The sequence below is a fragment of the Oncorhynchus gorbuscha genome, unplaced genomic scaffold (genome assembly GCF_021184085.1).
Source record: "Oncorhynchus gorbuscha isolate QuinsamMale2020 ecotype Even-year unplaced genomic scaffold, OgorEven_v1.0 Un_scaffold_1730, whole genome shotgun sequence".
In the NCBI taxonomy this organism is placed as follows: domain Eukaryota; kingdom Metazoa; phylum Chordata; class Actinopteri; order Salmoniformes; family Salmonidae; genus Oncorhynchus; species Oncorhynchus gorbuscha.
In genome coordinates, this window is record NW_025746424.1 from 1 (window position 1) to 23,805 (window position 23,805).

Genomic DNA, 23,805 nt, shown 5'->3' on the forward strand with positions numbered 1-23,805 from the left:
ATAGTTGACTAGCGAAACAGGAGGGGGGCTCTGAAAGACACGGGGGTGTCCACTGATAGTTGACTAGCGAAACAGGAGGGGCTCTGAAAGACACGGGGGTGTCCACTGATAGTTGACTAGCGAAACAGGAGGGGCTCTGAAAGACATGGGGGTGTCCACTGATAGTTGACTAGCGAAACAGGAGGGGCTCTGAAAGACACATGGGGGTGTCCACTGATAGTTGACTAGCGAAACAGGAGGGGCTCTGAAAGACATGGGGGTGTCCACTGATAGTTGACTAGCGAAACAGGAGGGGCTCTGAAAGATGGGGGTGTCCACTGATAGTTGACTAGCGAAACAGGAGGGGCTCTGAAAGACACGGGGTGTCCACTGATAGTTGACTAGCGAAACAGGAGGGGCTCTGAAAGACACTCACGGGGGTGTCCACTGATAGTTGACTAGCGAAACAGGAGGGGCTCTGAAAGACACTCATGGGGGTGTCCACTGATAGTTGACTAGCGAAACAGGAGGGGCTCTGAAAGACACGGGGTGTCCACTGATAGTTGACTAGCAAAACAGGAGGGGCTCTGAAAGACACGGGGTGTCCACTGATAGTTGACTAGCAAAACAGGAGGGGCTCTGAAAGACACGGGGGTGTCCACTGATAGTTGACTAGCAACAACAACAACTGGAACGTAAAAGACACCCACTAAATTTTCCCAAGAGGCAAACAAAATAAAAACCCAAACTGGAAAGACAGGAAGCAAAACCAAAACTGGGAAGATCAGACACAGGAATGTTTATCTAGAAATCAAAGCGGGATGCGAACTAAAAGGTGTTGACCCTCCAGAACTCTCAAGACCACTGGCCCAGCCGCTTTTAAATTTCACCTGGGCACTTCACTGATTTCCTTATATGAACTGTAACTCAGTAAAATCTTTGAAATTATTACATTTATATTTTTTGTTCAGTGTAGTTCAATTACATGTAGTTCCCCGACAGCCCATTTTGTTTACAGTCTTTGGTATGACTAATTTTGTCCATTCTTCGTTATAAACCACCTGTTTTTGTAGGGGATAATACATGTCTATTCTGAGGAAGAGTTCCTTATCAGTAGGAAACACACTTTAGTGTGAAACTAAAGGGAGGGACTAAGGCTACATAACAAATGACACACTATTCCCGATACAGTGCACTACAGAGCGCTATGGGCTAAAAACAAACTTCACTGGCTGCATTGTGAATGTGACTCAATAGCACCACCTACAGGACGACAGGGGAACTTAATTTATTTCAAACAGTTTTCACAGGATGAAACATAGTAGAATAGTTTATTTATTAAAATCAGATCAATACTCAGATAATAAAAGAGACAAAAAAAATCAGTAAACTGTGTTTACCAGAGAATGTTCATTAGCACTGTAGTATACTATACACTGTTTTGTGTCCCTACTGGCACCCTATTCCCTATATAGTGCACTACTTTAGGCTCTGAGCAACATTAGTGCACTATATAGGGAATAGGGTGCCATTTGGGAATCATGTTATATGATCAATATCAGATCGTGTACATTCTAAATGGATGGATGACATTTTACCATTAAGACCAGGGTCCCAAATGGCACCCTATTCCCTAATTATATAGTGCACTACTTTTAGCCAGAACCCTATGGGCCCTGGTCAAACGTAGTGCACTAAATTGGGTGTCATTCAGGACTCCAATAACAATTTCTTGTCAAACATCACATTCTGACACTTTAAAAAGCTCATATTTGAGCTCAGAGTAAACCACTGATGTTCTGCAAAAGGGAGGAATAGTGTCCTGAATGGTGTCCCAACTCCCTTTATAGTGCAGTCCTTTTGACCAGAGTGAATAGTGTCCCTACTCCCTTTATAGTACAGTCCTTTGACCAGAGTGAATAGTGTCCAGTTTTGACCAGAGTGAATAGTGTCCCTACTCCCTTTATAGTGCAGTCCTTTTGACCAGAGTGAATAGTGTCCCTACTCCCTTTATAGTGCAGTCCTTTTGACCAGAGTGAATAGTGTCCCAACTCCCTTTATAGTGCAGTCCTTTTGACCAGAGTGAATAGTGTCCCAACTCCCTTTATAGTGCAGTCCTTTTGACCAGAGTGAATAGTGTCCCTACTCCCTTTATAGTGCAGTCCTTTTGACCAGAGTGAATAGTGTCCCACTCCCTTTATAGTGCAGTCCTTTTGACCAGAGTGAATAGTGAACTCCCTTTAGAGTGCAGTCCTTTTGACCAGAGCCCACAGTGAATGGTGTCCCATTTGACCAGAGCCCACAGTGAATGGTGTCTCATTTGACCAGAGCCCAGAGTGAATGGTGTCCCATTTGATCAGAGCCCACAGTGAATGGTGTCTCATTTGACCAGAGCCCACAGTGAATGGTGTCTCATTTGACCAGAGCCCACAGTGAATGGTGTCTCATTTGACCAGAGCCCACAGTGAATGGTGTCTCATTTGACCAGAGCCCATAGTGAATGGTGTCTCATTTGACCAGAGCCCACAAGGAATGGTGTCCCATTAGGGACATCATGAAGCAGTAAAACCTCCCATCGTGATCACAGTTCAGACACACAATGGCACGTTTCCAGTACTGTTATTTCGTAGTCCGCTTAGAGAGGACTTTTATTTTGAAGCCACCGCCACCCCAGTGTCTTCACTAGGAGATGATTGGACAGTGTCTCTCATGTGACACTCTTGGTGCCTCTTCAGCTGCCCTGACGCCGTGAACCCTTTCCCACATGCGCTACACAGGAAAGGCCGCTCCCCGGTGTGTGTCCTCATGTGTAGCTTCAGACTCCCCGGTGTGGTGAACCCCTTATCACAGACAGTACAAGGGTACGGCCTCTCTTTAGTGTGTGTGATCTGATGCACTTTCAGGTTGCCAGATTGGGCAAAACTGGTCCCGCATATGGCGCAGATGAATGGTTTCTCTCCGGTGTGTGTCCGCTGGTGGCTCTTCAGGTCTCCAGCACGCAAGAAGGTTCGGCCGCAGAAGGAACAGCAGAATGGTTTCTCTCCGGTGTGGGTTCTCTGGTGGGTCCGCAGGTTCCCTAGCTCCGTGAAGCTCTTCGATTGGAGACAGATAAACAAAAAGACAAAAACAAAAATTAAAAGAGGGGAAGCAGAGAAATATCGCACATATAACATCTACAGTTTATAAGACTTGCCTTCAAAGAGAATGGCAAATCTATAACTCGCATTTCTATCTGAAAACTTTTGGTTCGTACACAAAGCTACATATGGTAACTTTAATTGACACACACCTTGCCACACTGGCAAATGTGGTAGGTCTTCTGCCCCGTGTGGAGCAGCTTGTGTTTCTTCAGGTCGTGGGCTCGGGAGAACCGTTTCCCGCACTCTGAGCATTGGTGTGGTTTCTCCTTGGTGTGTGTCTGCAGATGGGTCTTCAGGTTGCCACGGATGGCAAACCCTTTACCACATACGGAGCAGTGGTGGAGGTTCTCCCCTTTGTGGATCATCTGGTGGCACTTGAGCGACTTGAATCAAAACCAACTTTATTTAGATCATTACTTACAACAAAATGCAGTGCAAAGTGCTTCCCATACATAAAATCAATAAACCGTGAGAAAGATAAAAACAAAACAGCAGACGAGGAGTAAATAGATAAATTTTAAGACCGTAAAACAACAACGAACCTTGAAGTAGGAGAAGCTTTTCCCACAGTCATTGCAGTGGTACGGTTTCTCCTCCCGGTGAGTCTGCTGGTGGTCTTTATAGTGGGCCAGCCGGGAGAAGCTTTTCTGACACTGGGAACACTGGTACGGTTTCTCCCCTGTGAATAGAATAACTTCATATTGATTCAAACTGGGGTTGAGAACAACGTTGCAGAAGTGGGCGGCAGAGTGGGGAGTTTCTCTCTGCGCTTAGTTATAATCAACTTCATGTAAAAATATTAAAAAATGCAATAAAATAAGCTAATGCAATTGAAGGCATGTATCAAATACTTGCTTATACTGAAACTCCCAATGTCATATCCAACCGTTATACTAATTTAAAGCAATAGTCGTGTGTGTGTGGTCACCGAAATGATAATTTCAGCACTGACTTGATTGGGACAGCGCCACCACATTGCTTTAAGAAGAGTGTGGGTGACTCGTCTTGATACATCAATTAACTAAAATGGCAGATTTTTTATTTTAGTCGCTGAATGTTCGTTTGGATATTGGATAACAATTAGGCCGGGGAAATGTTAGCTAAGTGAGTAATTGGATTCCAGTTTGCTCATATATTAAGTGATCAGAGCATTTTGCCAGCGTGTTATGTAGCTTAACAAGTGGATTCTGCTCTTCTCTGGCGTGGCAGCCTGTCCTCCTCCCAACCGAAGGCCTGTGTCTTGTCTGATAATCAGTCAATGAGAATTTATTCAACTTAAAAAATCGCTGTCTGTACATCAGACTGAATTCACAACCCCTTGACTTTTTCCAAAATGTTTCATCATGGCCACAAATGTCTCTGGCCCAGCCACTACTGGAATCCTGGCTGCTGCTGCGGCTGAGAGAGAAACGTAGTGGGCTGAAAAGGTGGGCAGACTTCCATAGTTTTTTTTACCCCCCTTAACACAGCATGGCAAGCCTGAAACCGTCGGGCTGAGAATGAGAACTCTACAATGATATGGAAGACAGAACACATACCAATGATATGGAAGACAGAGACAAGATGATCATAAATACCAATGATATGGAAGACAGAGACAAGATGATCATAAATACCAATGATATGGAAGACAGAGACAAGATGATTAACATAAATCAATGATATAAAACATTTTCATTTAAAAGCCGGTACAAAACGTTGAGTATCTTTCTGAGAGATATAAATCTGAGAGGTAAAACAGCCCATGTATTATATAACAGACCTGTGTGGATGCGCTGGTGGATCTTGAGGTTACCCTGCGCAGTGAAACCTTTCCCACACTCGGAACACTGGAACGGCTTCTCTCCTGATACACAGACAGAACGTTTCAATGTCACAAATAACAGATTAAAAAAACACATTGACGCCCAATCCAAAGAGAGTTGAGACACTGATAACATTTGTAGGCAATTATAATATCAAAATCTGTTATAATACATTACATCATATCATTAACATCATGTATTTTTATTTAATTTGGCAAGTCAATTAAGAACACATTCTTATTTACAATGACGGCCTACCGGGGAACAGTGGGTTAAACTACCTTGTTCAGAGGCAGAACGACAGATTTTGACCTTGTCAGCTCGGGGGATTCGATCCAGCAACCATTTCGGGTTACTGGCCCAACGCCCTAACCACTAGGCTACGCTGCCGCGCCCTCATCATCAACAAACATCCCATGACATCATCCTTTATACACCTGGAAGAAGGAGCCACTACACCTGTGTGGGTCATCTGGTGTTTCTTCAGCCCTCCCAGACTGGTGAAAGTCTTCCCACACTGATGACAGACGTGGCTCACCCTCTCTCCTAGGGATGAGTTAGAGGTACCGATAAAGTCAAGCAAGAGCATCCATATATATCGATTCCAACATTTTGTCATCTAAGCCAGAAATCTTGCTTGTTTGTAGGTGACCAAATACTTATTTTCCACCATAATTTGCAAATAAATTCATTTTAAAAAAATCCTACAATGTGATTTTCTGGATTTTTTTCCTTCTCATTTTGTCTGTCATAGTTGAAGTGAACCTATGATGAAAATTACAGGCCTCTCATCTTTTTAAGCGGGAGAACTTGCACAATTGGTGGCTGACTAAATACTTTTGCCCCACTGTATATCGATTCCAACATTTTGTCATCTAAAAATAACACAGTTAAGTGATATTTCCCATTGCTAGACATATTTTTGATTCAGCCCCTCAATAAATGTGTGGCACATGCTTACCTCTCTCTTACTATGATAATAATAATACATACAACTTTTAAAATGTGACTGACCCCTCTCTCCTGTGTGGATACGGATTTATTTAGCATTTACATGAGAAGACCTCTACACTTCACAGCACTTCTACATAGAGAAGTAGTCGACGTCACTAAGAATGGTCCCAAATCCATCAGAAACATCAGACTGCATGGTCTGGTCTGGTGGATGTTGAGTTGTGATGTTATGGCAGGCATGGTCTGGTGGATGTTGTGATGTTATGACAGGCATGGTCTGGTCTGGTGGATGTTGTGATGTTATGACAGGCATGGTCTGGTCTGGTGGATGTTGAGTTGTGATGTTATGACAGGTATGGTCTGGTGGATGTTGTGATGTTATGGCAGGCATGGTCTGGTCTGGTGGATGTGATGTTATGGCAGGCATGGTCTGGTCTGGTGGATGTTGTGATGTTATGACAGGCATGGTCTGGTCTGGTGGATGTTGTGATGTTTGACAGGAGTGGATGTTATGTTATGACAGGCATGGTCTGGTCTGGTGGATGTTGTGATGTTATGACAGGCATGGTCTGGTCTGGTGGATGTTGTGATGTTATGGCAGGCATGGTCTGGTCTGGTGGATGTTGTGATGTTATGACAGGCATGGTCTGGTGGATGTTGTGATGTTATGGCAGGCATGGTCTGGTGGATGTTGTGATGTTATGACAGGCATGGTCTGGTGGATGTTGTGATGTTATGACAGGCATGGTCTGGTGGATGTTGTGATGTTATGACAGGCATGGTCTGGTCTGGTGGATGTTGTGATGTTATGCAGGCATGGCATGGTCTGGTCTGGTGGATGTTGTGGATGTTATGACAGGCATGGTCTGGTCTGGTGGATGTTGTGATGTTATGGCAGGCATGGTCTGGTCTGGTGGATGTTGTGATGTTATGACAGGCATGGTCTGGTGGATGTTGTGATGTTATGACAGGCATGGTCTGGTCTGGTGGATGTTGTGATGTTATGACAGGCATGGTCTGGTCTGGTGGATGTTGAGTTGTGATGGTCTGGTGGATGTTGTGATGTTATGACAGGCATGGTCTGGTCTGGTGGATGTTGTGATGTTATGGCAGGCATGGTCTGGTCTGGTGGATGTTGAGTTGTTATAGCAGGCATGGTCTGGTCTGGTGGATGTTGTGATGTTATGACAGGCATGGTCTGGTCTGGTGGATGTTGTGATGTTATGACAGGCATGGTCTGGTCTGGTGGATGTTGTGATGTTATGACAGGCATGGTCTGGTCTGGTGGATGTTGTGTTGTGATGTTATGACAGGCATGGTCTGGTCTGGTGGATGTTGAGTTGTTATGACAGGCATGGTCTGGTCTGGTGGATGTTGTGATGTTATGACAGGCATGGTCTGGTCTGGTGGATGTTGTGATGTTATGACAGGCATGGTCTGGTCTGGTGGATGTTGTGATGTTATAGCAGGCATGGTCTGGTCTGGTGGATGTTGTGATGTTATGACAGGCATGGTCTGGTCTGGTGGATGTTGTGATGTTATAGCAGGCATGGTCTGGTCTGGTGGATGTTGTGATGTTATGACAGGCATGGTCTGGTCTGGTGGATGTTGTGATGTTATGACAGGCATGGTCTGGTCTGGTGGATGTTGTGATGTTATGGCAGGCATGGTCTGGTCTGGTGGATGTTGTGATGTTATGGCAGGCATGGTCTGGTCTGGTGGATGTTGTGATGTTATGGCAGGCATGGTCTGGTCTGGTGGATGTTGAGTTGTGATGTTATGGCAGGCATGGTCTGGTGGATGTTGAGTTGTGATGTTATGACAGGCATGGTCTGGTCTGGTGGATGTTGTGATGTTATGACAGGCATGGTCTGGTCTGGTGGATGTTGAGTTGTGATGTTATAGCAGGCATGGTCTGGTCTGGTGGATGTTGTGATGTTATGACAGGCATGGTCTGGTCTGGTGGATGTTGTGATGTTATGACAGGCATGGTCTGGTCTGACAGGCATGGTCTGGTCTGGTGGATGTTGTGATGTTATGACAGGCATGGTCTGTGGATGTTGTGATGTTACAGGCATGGTCTGGTCTGGTGGATGTTGTGATGTTATGACAGGCATGGTCTGGTCTGGTGGATGTTGTGATGTTATGACAGGCATGGTCTGGTCTGGTGGATGTTGTGATGTTATGACAGGCATGGTCTGGTGGATGTTGTGATGTTATGACAGGCATGGTCTGGTCTGGTGGATGGGCATGGTCTGGTGGATGTTGTGATGTTATGACAGGCATGGTCTGGTGGATGTTGAGTTGTGATGTTATGACAGGCATGGTCTGGTCTGGTGGATGTTGTGATGTTATGACAGGCATGGTCTGGTCTGGTGGATGTTGTGATGTTATGACAGGCATGGTCTGGTCTGGTGGATGTTGTGATGTTATAGCAGGCATGGTCTGGTCTGGTGGATGTTGTGATGTTATGGCAGGCATGGTCTGGTCTGGTGGATGTTGTGATGTTATAGCAGGCATGGTCTGGTCTGGTGGATGTTGTGATGTTATGGCAGGCATGGTCTGGTCTGGTGGATGTTGAGTTGTGATGTTATGGCAGGCATGGTCTGGTCTGGTGGATGTTGTGATGTTATGGCAGGCGTGGTCTGGTCTGGTGGATGTTGAGTTGTGATGTTATAGCAGGCATGGTCTGGTCTGGTGGATGTTGTGATGTTATGACAGGCATGGTCTGGTCTGGTGGATGTTGTGATGTTATGACAGGCATGGTCTGGTGGATGTTGTGATGTTATGACAGGCATGGTCTGGTCTGGTGGATGTTGAGTTGTGATGTTATGGCAGGCATGGTCTGGTGTACTGAAGTTGGCGCTGTGGTGCAATAAGGCTTGAGCACCACCATGGCTGCTTACAGCTATATTCTATCTTGTAATAGTCTTTGCCAAATACTGAAAAATAATACTTGTTCACAATAACCTGTGTGGATGGTGAGGTGTCTCTTCATGTCGTCTGAGCGTGAGAAACATTTCCCGCAGACGGAGCACCGGTGGGGTTTCTCTCCGCTGTGAGTCTGTGTGTGCCTCTTCAGGCTTCCCACGGTGATGAAGGTCTTGCCACACTGGGAGCAAGGGTGTGGCTTCTCCACTGCACTCTGAGCGTTCGAACTCTGTTCATTCTCCCCGTCTGAACAGTCTGTGTCCGAGTTGGCGCCCCCTCCTGTTTCCGTGACAACACTACAGGTTAAATACGGTCGGGGAACCGTGTGTATCTCTTTAAGATCAATGTTCTCTTACGTAAACACTATAAACTATCAAAGTGGATACAACCAAAGCTTTTTATCATCCCCATGAATGGTTATTGTGGTCTGTGATTACCGGAGTTGGTCTCATCTCCGCCACCTCCCTCCTCCTCTGCATCTCTTCTAACAATAGAAAGCCCTGTTAAAATACAGATTCACATGAATAGTACCGATAATATCCATCAGAACTTCTATAACCAGGCAACCAGGTAACCAGGCAACGGGGGCCTGAGTGTCTGCTGATGTTTATTATTTCTGTCAATCAGTGTTTGATATAGACATGGGTAACCAGGAGTGTACAATAATGAGTGCAGAAGGATAAGAGCCCAGAGGACTCTACTGTACCACCACTACTACCCAGAGGACTCTACTGTACCACCACTACTACCCAGAGGACTCTACTGTACCACCACTACTACCCAGAGGACTCTACTGTACCACCACTACTACCCAGAGGACTCTACTGTACCACCACCACTACCCAGAGGACTCTACTGTACCACCACTACTACCCAGAGGACTCTACTGTACCACCACCACCACTACCCAGAGGACTCTACTGTACCACCACCACCACTACCCAGAGGACTCTACTGTACCACCACTACCACTACCCAGAGGACTCTACTGTACCACCACTACTACCCAGAGGACTCTACTGTACCACCACTACTACCCAGAGGACTCTACTGTACCACCACTACTACCCAGAGGACTCTACTGTACCACCACTACTACCCAGAGGACTCTACTGTACCACCACTACTACCCAGAGGACTCTACTGTACCACCACCACTACCCAGAGGACTCTACTGTACCACCACCACTACCCAGAGGACTCTACTGTACCACCACCACTACCCAGAGGACTCTACTGTACCACCACCACCACTACCCAGAGGACTCTACTGTACCACCACCACCACTACCCAGAGGACTCTACTGTACCACCACCACCACTACCCAGAGGACTCTACTGTACCACCACCACCACTACCCAGAGGACTCTACTGTACCACCACCACTACCCAGAGGACTCTACTGTACCACCACCACTACCCAGAGGACTCTACTGTACCACCACCACTACCCAGAGGACTCTACTGTACCACCACCACTACCCAGAGGACTCTACTGTACCACCACCACTACCCAGAGGACTCTACTGTACCACCACTACTACCCAGAGGACTCTACTGTACCACCACTACTACCCAGAGGACTCTACTGTACCACCACTACTACCCAGAGGACTCTACTGTACCACCACTACTACCCAGAGGACTCTACTGTACCACCACCACTACCCAGAGGACTCTACTGTACCACCACCACTACCCAGAGGACTCTACTGTACCACCACCACTACCCAGAGGACTCTACTGTACCACCACTACCCAGAGGACTCTACTGTACCACCACTACCCAGAGGACTCTACTGTACCACCCAGAGGACTCTACTGTACCACCACTACCCAGAGGACTCTACTGTACCACCACTACCCAGAGGACTCTACTACCACCACACACCAGAGGACTACTGTACCACCACTACCCAGAGGACTCTACTGTACCACCACCACTACCCAGAGGACTCTACTGTACCACCACTACCCAGAGGACTCTACTGTACCACCACTACCCAGAGGACTCACTGTACCACCACTACCCAGAGGACTCTACTGTACCACCACTACCCAGAGGACTCTACTGTACCACCACTACTACCCAGAGGACTCTACTGTACCACCACCACTACCCAGAGGACTCTACTGTACCACCACTACCCAGAGGACTCTACTGTACCACCACTACCCAGAGGACTCTACTGTACCACCACTACCCAGAGGACTCTACTGTACCACCACTACCCAGAGGACTCTACTGTACCACCACTACCCAGAGGACTCTACTGTACCACCACTACCCAGAGGACTCTACTGTACCACCACTACCCAGAGGACTCTATCCTCACCCCATTCCAGCGAGCTACTGTCCTGCTACTACCCAGAGGACTCTCTCCCACCCCATTCTAGTGAGCTACTGTCCTGCTACTACCCAGAGGACTCTCTCCCACCCCATTCCAGCTAGCTACTGTCCTGCTACTACCCAGGACTATCCTCACCCCATTCCAGCTAGAAACTGTCCTGCTACTACACAGAGGACTCTATCCTCACCCCATTCTAGCTAGCTACTGTCCTGCTACAAGCCAGAGGACTCTCTCCTCACCCCATTCCAGCTAGAAACTGTCCTGCTACTACACAGAGGACTCTATCCTCACCCATTCCAGCTAGCTACTGTCCTGCTACTACCTAGAGGACTCCCACCCCATTCCAGATAGCTACTGTCCTGCTACTACCCAGAGGACTCCCACCCCATTCCAGCTAGCTACTGTCCTGCTACTACCTAGAGGACTCCCACCCCATTCCAGCTAGCTACTGTCCTGCTACTACCTAGAGGACTCCCACCCCATTCTAGCTAGCTACTGTACCGCTACTACCCAGAGGACTCCACTGTACCACTACTACCCAGAGGACTCTCTCCCACCCCATTCTAGCTAGCTACTGTACCGCTACTACCCAGAGGACTCCACTGTACCACTACTACCCAGAGGACTCTACTGTACCACTACTACCCAGAGGACTCTCTCCCACCCATTCTAGCTAGCTACTGTCCTGATACTACCCAGAGGACTCTCTCTCACCCCATTCCAGCTAGCTACTGTCCTGCTACTACCCAGGACTATCCTCACCCCATTCCAGCTAGAAACTGTCCTGCTACTACACAGAGGACTCTATCCTCACCCCATTCTAGCTAGCTACTGTCCTGCTACAAGCCAGAGGACTCTCTCCTCACCCCATTCCAGCTAGAAACTGTCCTGCTACTACACAGAGGACTCTATCCTCACCCATTCCAGCTAGCTACTGTCCTGCTACTACCTAGAGGACTCCCACCCCATTCTAGATAGCTACTGTCCTGCTACTACCCAGAGGACTCCCACCCCATTCCAGCTAGCTACTGTCCTGCTACTACCTAGAGGACTCCCACCCCATTCAGCTAGCTACTGTCCTGCTACTACCAGAGAACTCCCACTACTACCCAGAGGACTCTCTCCCACCCCATTCTAGCTAGCTACTGTACCGCTACTACCCAGAGGACTCCACTGTACCACTACTACCCAGAGGACTCCACTGTACCACTACTACCCAGAGGACTCTCTCCCACCCATTCTAGCTAGCTACTGTCCTGCTACTACCCAGAGGACTCTCTCCCACCCCATTCTAGCTAGCTACTGTCCTGCTACTACCCAGAGGACTCTCTCCCACCCCATTCTAGCTAGCTACTGTCCTGCTACTACCCAGAGGACTCTCTCCCACCCCATTCTAGCTAGCTACTGTCCTGCTACTACCCAGAGGACTCTCTCCCACCCTATTATAGCTAGCTACTGTACTACTACCCAGAGGACTCTACTGTACCACTACTACCCAGAGGACTCTACTGTACCACTACTACCCAGAGGACTCTACTGTACCACTACTACCCAGAGGACTCTCTACTCACCCGATTTCACTGCTTCGCCTTCCTCCTCATCCATGTCCACTTTCACAACGTTCTGCCCTGGTGGAGAACACAAGATACAGTACTGACAACAGACAGTAGTGATGAATAGACTAGCCTGACAACAGACAGTAGTGATGAACAGACTAGCCTGACTGACAACAGACAGTAGTGATGAACAGACTAGCCTGACTGACAACAGACAGTAGTGATGAATAGACTAGCCTGACTGACAACAGACAGTAGTGATGAATAGACTAGCCTGACTGACAACAGACAGTAGTGATGAATAGACTAGCCTGACTGACAACAGACAGTAGTGATGAATAGACTAGCCTGACTGACAACAGACAGTAGTGATGAATAGACTAGCCTGACTGACAACAGACAGTAGTGATGAATAGACTAGCCTGACTGACAACAGACAGTAGTGATGAATAGACTAGTCTGACTGACAACAGACAGTAGTGATGAATAGACTAGCCTGACTGACAACAGACAGTAGTGATGAATAGACTAGCCTGACTGACAACAGACAGTAGTGATGAATAGACTAGCCTGACTGAAAACAGACAGTAGTGATGAATAGACTAGCCTGACTGAAAACAGACAGTAGTGATGAATAGACTAGCCTGACAACAGACAGTAGTGATGAATAGACTAGCCTGACTGACTAGCCTGACAACAGACAGTAGTGATGAATAGACTAGTCTGACAACAGACAGTAGTGATGAATAGACTAGTCTGACAACAGACAGTAGTGATGAATAGACTAGCCTGACTGAAAACAGACAGTAGTGATGAATAGACTAGCCTGACTGAAAACAGACAGTAGTGATGAATAGACTAGCCTGACTGAAAACAGACAGTAGTGATGAATAGACTAGCCTGACTGAAAACAGACAGTAGTGATGAATAGACTAGCCTGACTGAAAACAGACAGTAGTGATGAATAGACTAGCCTGACAACAGACAGTAGTGATGAATAGACTAGCCTGACTGACAACAGACAGTAGTGATGAATAGACTAGTCTGACTGACAACAGACAGTAGTGATGAATAGACTAGCCTGACTGAAAACAGACAGTAGTGATGAATAGACTAGCCTGACTGAAAACAGACAGTAGTGATGAATAGACTAGCCTGACAACAGACAGTAGTGATGAATAGACTAGCCTGACAACAGACAGTAGTGATGAATAGACTAGCCTGACAACAGACAGTAGTGATGAATAGACTAGCCTGACTGACAACAGACAGTAGTGATGAATAGACTAGCCTGACAACAGACAGTAGTGATGAATAGACTAGTCTGACAACAGACAGTAGTGATGAATAGACTAGCCTGACAACAGACAGTAGTGATGAATAGACTAGCCTGACTGACAACAGACAGTAGTGATGAATAGACTAGCCTGACTGAAAACAGACAGTAGTGATGAATAGACTAGCCTGACAACAGACAGTAGTGATGAATAGACTAGCCTGACAACAGACAGTAGTGATGAATAGACTAGCCTGACAACAGACAGTAGTGATGAATAGACTAGCCTGACTGACAACAGACAGTAGTGATGAATAGACTAGCCTGACTGACAACAGACAGTAGTGATGAATAGACTAGCCTGACTGACAACAGACAGTAGTGATGAATAGACTAGCCTGACTGACAACAGACAGTAGTGATGAACAGACTAGCCTGACAACAGACAGTAGTGATGAATAGACTAGCCTGACTGACAACAGACAGTAGTGATGAATAGACTAGCCTGACTGACAACAGACAGTAGTGATGAATAGACTAGCCTGACAACAGACAGTAGTGATGAACAGACTAGCCTGAAAACAGACAGTAGTGATGAATAGACTAGCCTGACTGACAACAGACAGTAGTGATGAATAGACTAGCCTGACTGACAACAGACAGTAGTGATGAATAGACTAGTCTGACTGACAACAGACAGTAGTGATGAATAGACTAGCCTGACTGACAACAGACAGTAGTGATGAATAGACTAGCCTGACTGACAACAGACAGTAGTGATGAATAGACTAGTCTGACTGACAACAGACAGTAGTGATGAATAGACTAGCCTGACTGAAAACAGACAGTAGTGATGAACAGACTAGCCTGACTGACAACAGACAGTAGTGATGAATAGACTAGCCTGACTGACAACAGACAGTAGTGATGAATAGACTAGCCTGACTGACAACAGACAGTAGTGATGAATAGACTAGCCTGACAACAGACAGTAGTGATGAATAGACTAGCCTGACTGACAACAGACAGTAGTGATGAATAGACTAGCCTGACAACAGACAGTAGTGATGAATAGACTAGCCTGACTGAAAACAGACAGTAGTGATGAATAGACTAGTCTGACTGAAAACAGACAGTAGTGATGAATAGACTAGCCTGAAAACAGACAGTAGTGATGAACAGACTAGCCTGACTGACAACAGACAGTAGTGATGAATAGACTAGCCTGACAACAGACAGTAGTGATGAATAGACTAGCCTGACTGACAACAGACAGTAGTGATGAATAGACTAGCCTGACAACAGACAGTAGTGATGAATAGACTAGCCTGAAAACAGACAGTAGTGATGAACAGACTAGCCTGACTGACAACAGACAGTAGTGATGAACAGACTAGCCTGACTGAAAACAAGACAGTAGTGATGAATAGACTAGCCTGACAACAGACAGTAGTGATGAATAGACTAGCCTGACTGACAACAGACAGTAGTGATGAATAGACTAGTCTGACAACAGACAGTAGTGATGAATAGACTAGCCTGACTGACAACAGACAGTAGTGATGAATAGACTAGCCTGACAACAGACAGTAGTGATGAATAGACTAGCCTGACTGACAACAGACAGTAGTGATGAATAGACTAGCCTGACTGACAACAGACAGTAGTGATGAATAGACTAGTCTGACTGACAACAGACAGTAGTGATGAATAGACTAGCCTGACTGACAACAGACAGTAGTGATGAATAGACTAGACTGACTGACAACAGACAGTAGTGATGAATAGACTAGCCTGACAACAGACAGTAGTGATGAATAGACTAGCCTGACAACAGACAGTAGTGATGAATAGACTAGCCTGACAACAGACAGTAGTGATGAATAGACTAGTCTGACAACAGACAGTAGTGATGAATAGACTAGCCTGACTGAAAACAGACAGTAGTGATGAATAGACTAGACTGACTGACAACAGACAGTAGTGATGAATAGACTAGCCTGACAACAGACAGTAGTGATGAATAGACTAGCCTGACAACAGACAGTAGTGATGAATAGACTAGCCTGCCTGACAACAGACAGTAGTGATGAACAGACTAGCCTGACTGACAACAGACAGTAGTGATGAACAGACTAGCCTGACTGAAAACAAGACAGTAGTGATGAATAGACTAGCCTGACAACAGACAGTAGTGATGAATAGACTAGCCTGACTGACAACAGACAGTAGTGATGAATAGACTAGCCTGACAACAGACAGTAGTGATGAATAGACTAGCCTGACTGACAACAGACAGTAGTGATGAATAGACTAGCCTGACTGACAACAGACAGTAGTGATGAATAGACTAGTCTGACTGACAACAGACAGTAGTGATGAATAGACTAGCCTGACTGACAACAGACAGTAGTGATGAATAGACTAGCCTGACTGACAACAGACAGTAGTGATGAATAGACTAGTCTGACAACAGACAGTAGTGATGAATAGACTAGCCTGACTGACAACAGACAGTAGTGATGAATAGACTAGACTGACTGACAACAGACAGTAGTGATGAATAGACTAGCCTGACAACAGACAGTAGTGATGAATAGACTAGCCTGACAACAGACAGTAGTGATGAATAGACTAGCCTGACTGACAACAGACAGTAGTGATGAATAGACTAGACTGACTGACAACAGACAGTAGTGATGAATAGACTAGCCTGACTGACAACAGACAGTAGTGATGAATAGACTAACCTGACTGACAACAGACAGTAGTGATGAATAGACTAGCCTGACAACAGACAGTAGTGATGAACAGACTAGTCTGACTGACAACAGACAGTAGTGATGAGTAGACTAGCCTGACAACAGACAGTAGTGATGAATAGACTAGACTGACTGACAACAGACAGTAGTGATGAATAGACTAGTCTGACAACAGACAGTAGTGATGAACAGACTAGTCTGACTGACAACAGACAGTAGTGATGAGTAGACTAGCCTGACAACAGACAGTAGTGATGAATAGACTAGACTGACTGACAACAGACAGTAGTGATGAATAGACTAGCCTGACAACAGACAGTAGTGATGAATAGACTAGCCTGACAACAGACAGTAGTGATGAACAGACTAGCCTGACTGACAACAGACAGTAGTGATGAATAGACTAGCCTGACAACAGACAGTAGTGATGAATAGACTAGCCTGACTGACAACAGACAGTAGTGATGAATAGACTAGCCTGACAACAGACAGTAGTGATGAATAGACTAGCCTGACTGACAACAGACAGTAGTGATGAATAGACTAGCCTGACTGACAACAGACAGTAGTGATGAATAGACTAGCCTGACAACAGACAGTAGTGATGAATAGACTAGCCTGACTGACAACAGACAGTAGTGATGAATAGACTAGCCTGACTGACAACAGACAGTAGTGATGAATAGAGCCTAGACAGCCTGACTGACAACAGACAGTAGTGATGAATAGACTAGCCTGACTGAAAACAGACAGTAGTGATGAATAGACTAGCCTGACTGAAAACAGACAGTAGTGATGAATAGACTAGTCTGACTGACAACAGACAGTAGTGATGAATAGACTAGCCTGACTGACAACAGACAGTAGTGATGAACAGACTAGCCTGACTGAAAACAGACAGTAGTGATGAATAGACTAGCCTGAAAACAGACAGTAGTGATGAATAGACTAGCCTGACTGAAAACAGACAGTAGTGATGAATAGACTAGCCTGACAACAGACAGTAGTGATGAATAGACTAGCCTGACTGACAACAGACAGTAGTGATGAATAGACTAGCCTGACTGAAAACAGACAGTAGTGATGAATAGACTAGCCTGACTGACAACAGACAGTAGTGATGAATAGACTAGCCTGACAACAGACAGTAGTGATGAATAGACTAGCCTGACAACAGACAGTAGTGATGAATAGACTAGCCTGACAACAGACAGTAGTGATGAATAGACTAGCCTGACAACAGACAGTAGTGATGAATAGACTAGCCTGACAACAGACAGTAGTGATGAATAGACTAGCCTGACAACAGACAGTAGTGATTAATAGACTAGCCTGACAACAGACAGTAGTGATGAATAGACTAGTCTGACTGACAACAGACAGTAGTGATGAATAGACTAGTCTGACTGACAACAGACAGTAGTGATGAATAGACTAGCCTGAAAACAGACAGTAGTGATGAATAGACTAGCCTGACAACAGACAGTAGTGATGAATAGACTAGACTGACTGACAACAGACAGTAGTGATGAATAGACTAGCCTGACAACAGACAGTAGTGATGAATAGACTAGTCTGACTGACAACAGACAGTAGTGATGAATAGACTAGCCTGACAGTAGTGATGAATAGACTAGCCTGACAACAGACAGTAGTGATGAATAGACTAGCCTGACAACAGACAGTAGTGATGAATAGACTAGCCTGACTGACAACAGACAGTAGTGATGAATAGACTAGCCTGACTGACAACAGACAGTAGTGATGAATAGACTAGCCTGACTGACAACAGACAGTAGTGATGAATAGACTAGCCTGACAACAGACAGTAGTGATGAATAGACTAGCCTGACAACAGACAGTAGTGATGAATAGACTAGCCTGACTGACAACAGACAGTAGTGATGAATAGACTAGCCTGACTGACAACAGACAGTAGTGATGAATAGACTAGCCTGACTGACAACAGACAGTAGTGATGAATAGACTAGCCTGACTGACAACAGACAGTAGTGATGAATAGACTAGCCTGACAACAGACAGTAGTGATGAATAGACTAGCCTGACTGACAACAGACAGTAGTGATGAATAGACTAGCCTGACAACAGACAGTAGTGATGAATAGACTAGCCTGACAACAGACAGTAGTGATGAATAGACTAGCCCGACAACAGACAGTAGTGATGAATAGACTAGCCTGACTGACAACAGACAGTAGTGATGAATAGACTAGCCTGACTGACAACAGACAGTAGTGATGAATAGACTAGCCTGACTGACAACAGACAGTAGTGATGAATAGACTAGCCTGACTGACAACAGACAGTAGTGATGAATAGACTAGCCTGACTGACAACAGACAGTAGTGATGAATAGACTAGCTGACTGACAACAGACAGTAGTGATGAATAGACTAGCCTGACAACAGACAGTAGTGATGAATAGACTAGTCTGACTGACAACAGACAGTAGTGATGAATAGACTAGCCTGACAACAGACAGTAGTGATGAATAGACTAGCCTGACTGACAACAGACAGTAGTGATGAATAGACTAGCCTGACAACAGACAGTAGTGATGAATAGACTAGCCTGACAACAGACAGTAGTGACAACAGACAGTAGTAGTGATGAATAGACTAGCCTGACTGACAACAGACAGTAGTGATGAATAGACTAGCCTGACTGACAACAGACAGTAGTGATGAATAGACTAGCCTGACTGACAACAGACAGTAGTGATGAATAGACTAGACAACAGACTGACTGACAACAGACAGTAGTGATGAATAGACTAGCCTGACTGACAACAGACAGTAGTGATGAATAGACTAGCCTGACTGACAACAGACAGTAGTGATGAATAGACTAGCCTGACTGACAACAGACAGTAGTGATGAATAGACTAGCCTGACTGACAACAGACAGTAGTGATGAATAGACTAGCCTGACAACAGACAGTAGTGATGAATAGACTAGCCTGACAACAGACAGTAGTGATGAATAGACTAGCCTGACAACAGACAGTAGTGATGAATAGACTAGCCTGACTGACAACAGACAGTAGTGATGAATAGACTAGCCTGACTGACAACAGACAGTAGTGATGAATAGACTAGCCTGACAACAGACAGTAGTGATGAATAGACTAGCCTGACAACAGACAGTAGTGATGAATAGACTAGCCTGACAACAGACAGTAGTGATGAATAGACTAGCCTGACAACAGACAGTAGTGATGAATAGACTAGCCTGACAACAGACAGTAGTGATGAATAGACTAGCCTGACAACAGACAGTAGTGATGAATAGACTAGCCTGACAACAGACAGTAGTGATGAATAGACTAGCCTGACAACAGACAGTAGTGATGAATAGACTAGTCTGACAACAGACAGTAGTGATGAATAGACTAGCCTGACAACAGACAGTAGTGATGAATAGACTAGTCTGACTGACAACAGACAGTAGTGATGAATAGACTAGTCTGACAACAGACAGTAGTGATGAATAGACTAGCCTGACAACAGACAGTAGTGATGAATAGACTAGCCTGACTGACAACAGACAGTAGTGATGAATAGACTAGCTGACTGACAACAGACAGTAGTGATGAATAGACTAGCCTGACAACAGACAGTAGTGATGAATAGACTAGCCTGACAACAGACAGTAGTGATGAATAATAGTCTGACTGACAACAGACAGTAGTGATGAATAGACTAGCCTGACAACAGACAGTAGTGATGAATAGACTAGTCTGACAACAGACAGTAGTGATGAATAGACTAGCCTGACAACAGACAGTAGTGATGAATAGACTAGTCTGACTGACAACAGACAGTAGTGATGAATAGACTAGCCTGACTGAAAACAGACAGTAGTGATGAATAGACTAGCCTGACTGACAACAGACAGTAGTGATGAATAGACTATAGACTAGCCTGACAACAGACAGTAGTGATGAATAGACTAGCCTGACAACAGACAGTAGTGATGAATAGACTAGCCTGACAACAGACAGTAGTGATGAATAGACTAGCCTGACTGACAACAGACAGTAGTGATGAATAGACTAGTCTGACTGATAACAGACAGTAGTGATGAATAGACTAGCCTGACAACAGACAGTAGTGATGAATAGACTAGCCTGACAACAGACAGTAGTGATGAATAGACTAGCCTGACTGACAACAGACAGTAGTGATGAATAGACTAGCCTGACTGACAACAGACAGTAGTGATGAATAGACTAGCCTGACAACAGACAGTAGTGATGAATAGACTAGCCTGACAACAGACAGTAGTGATGAATAGACTAGCCTGAAAACAGACAGTAGTGATGAATAGACTAGCCTGACTGACAACAGACAGTAGTGATGAATAGACTAGCCTGACTGACAACAGACAGTAGTGATGAATAGACTAGCCTGACAACAGACAGTAGTGATGAATAGACTAGCCTGACTGACAACAGACAGTAGTGATGAATAGACTAGCCTGACTGACAACAGACAGTAGTGATGAATAGACTAGACTGACAACAGACAGTAGTGATGAATAGACTAGTCTGATAACAGACAGTAGTGATGAATAGACTAGCCTGACAACAGACAGTAGTGATGAATAGACTAGCCTGACAACAGACAGTAGTGATGAATAGACTAGCCTGAAAACAGACAGTAGTGATGAATAGACTAGCCTGACAACAGACAGTAGTGATGAATAGACTAGCCTGACAACAGACAGTAGTGATGAATAGACTAGCCTGACAACAGACAGTAGTGATGAATAGACTAGCCTGACAACAGACAGTAGTGATGAATAGACTAGCCTGACAACAGACAGTAGTGATGAATAGACTAGTCTGACAACAGACAGTAGTGATGAATAGACTAGCCTGACAACAGACAGTAGTGATGAATAGACTAGCCTGACTGACAACAGACAGTAGTGATGAATAGACTAGCCTGACAACAGACAGTAGTGATCTAGTCTGACAACAGATGATGAATAGACTAGACTGACAACAGACAGTAGTGATGAACAGACTAGCCTGACAACAGACAGTAGTGATGAATAGACTAGTCTGACTGACAACAGACAGTAGTGATGAACAGACTAGCCTGACAACAGACAGTAGTGATGAATAGACTAGCCTGACTGACAACAGACAGTAGTGATGAATAGACTAGCCTGACTGAAAACAGACAGTAGTGATGAACAGACTAGCCTGACTGACAACAGACAGTAGTGATGAACAGACTAGCCCAGCCTGGAGAAATTCCAGTCCTCTGGGGCCTGATTGGTATCCCACTGTTCCCTCATCCCTACCTAGCAAACACACCTGATTTAAACTAATTGCATTTTTAACTGAAGATCGTGATTAGATGATTATTGAAGTCAGGTGTGTTAGCTAGCAGACAACACTGTGACACCAATCAAACTAGCCTGACTGAAAACAGACAGTAGTGTTGATGAAAGACCATCAGCACTATGAATAAACTAGCCTGACTGACAGTCTGTTTCTGCGCTCTTGTCAAATCACACTCCATAAGGAGTTGGCAATATAGGGGAAACAGGCTGGCAGTCAGGCTATGAAAAGGCTACACAGCACAGTAGAGTTTATTGTAGCCCAATATTGACTTGCCTCAACACCTGAACTTACCAGAGTCTACATCATCGCTATCCTCTTCATCAGCCTCCTCCTCGTCATTACCGTCATCATCTTTGACAGCCACACCGAGTTCCAGTGTTTGACTGCAGTCTTCCAGCTTCGCTGACGTCATCTCTGGACCTCGCAGGGAGCTTCTCTGGGCCGGGTCACTAGCATCCGGGGATTCCGGATCAGACATGGTGCCACAGTCTTAAATATGAAGAGGAGATACGTGATCGATCGATCTATCTATTCAGAGAACACACTGACGTCTAGCTGTCTGACGTCGTTATTGTATCAGATGTGAGTCTAAGCTTGCAGAACATTGGAGGGAAAAACAACGACGGTCACTGATCTAGTTAAGGTTAGCTAGTTACTGAGACGGGAATAGCCTTCACATGTTGGAGATTATACATCCTCTGTGGCTACTGACTAGGTGGAGGACGTGGGAAAAAAAGCCATAGGCGCATCCTCGTTAGCTCGACCTGACGCTTCCCTGGCTGGTAGTCGTTCTAGCAGCTTAAACACTGATATAGCATGTTGGGTACACATTTCAACGTTACACAGATTACCTGGGATGGGTTTTCTTCAATTATTTGACATGGAAGAGGGTCGGGGAATCCAACTGTAAACTTCCGCCTGTATGAGGAAAAAGGTGTGTTCACGAGCATCACGGATGCGCAGTCATTGCGCTTCTTTCACTATGTTTGGATTGTTTTTATTATTATTTATTTTTACCCTTTATTTAACTAGGCAAGTCGGTTAATAACAAATTATTATTTATAATGACGGCCTACTAGTCGGTAGAGCAGTATACTATTCGGCGTACAGTAGTATTGGTGTAAAAATGAGATACATGTAGCAGATGCTCTTATCCAGAGCGATTTACAGGCGCAATTAGGCAAGACTCCTTGACTTTTTATTTAAATCTACGACATTTCTAGAAAAGCTATGTGTCTAAACGACTTGGTAAGCTCAACATTTTTAAACGTCTTTATTTTTTAAGGATAATTGTACTGCTGGATAGGCCTCATCTTGGACAACCGAAATAATCCCCAGAATTGCCACCAAAACAGGTATTCATTCATTTTATTTTAGCATTTCTACACTCCACATGTTAAAAGTCTCTGGTGGCGGTTTCCCAGACACAGATCCAGCCCAGTGCTGGACTAAAAAAAAGCACTTTTTCACTATAAATTCTCAATTGAGAATGCTTTTTTTAGACAAGGACTAGGCTTAATCCGCGTCTGGTAAACCACCCCTCAGAGAACCCCAGACAAAGGACAACACATCACGCAGTTGGCGTTTATTGTCATAACATTTACTGACATGGTCACATTGTGTCACATCAAATCATGTGTATGTTATTAAGCTCTTTTTCACATCAGCAGGTG

At 45.1% G+C, this 23,805-nt stretch overlaps 1 protein-coding gene across 2 annotated transcripts; it reads right to left on the bottom strand.

The window, feature by feature from the left end:
* Nucleotides 1–2,218: 2,218 nt before the first annotated feature.
* Nucleotides 2,219–23,143, bottom strand: LOC124023940 (zinc finger protein 501-like). 2 transcript variants are annotated; one of them, XM_046338103.1, is made up of 10 exons: nt 22,984–23,143; nt 22,424–22,621; nt 12,733–12,789; nt 9,247–9,309; nt 8,849–9,088; nt 5,384–5,470; nt 4,882–4,965; nt 3,662–3,798; nt 3,269–3,502; nt 2,219–3,071 (listed from the first exon to the last, which is right to left on the bottom strand). In XM_046338103.1, the coding sequence occupies exons 2-10, from the start codon at nt 22,608–22,610 to the stop codon at nt 2,628–2,630; spliced, it is 1,533 nt and encodes a 510-aa protein (XP_046194059.1). In that variant the 5' UTR covers nt 22,611–22,621; nt 22,984–23,143; the 3' UTR covers nt 2,219–2,627. The 2 variants fall into 2 exon arrangements, with proteins under 2 accessions (XP_046194059.1, XP_046194060.1); XM_046338104.1 differs by lacking the exons at nt 22,424–22,621; nt 22,984–23,143 and adding an exon at nt 22,005–22,071.
* Nucleotides 23,144–23,805: the final 662 nt, after the last annotated feature.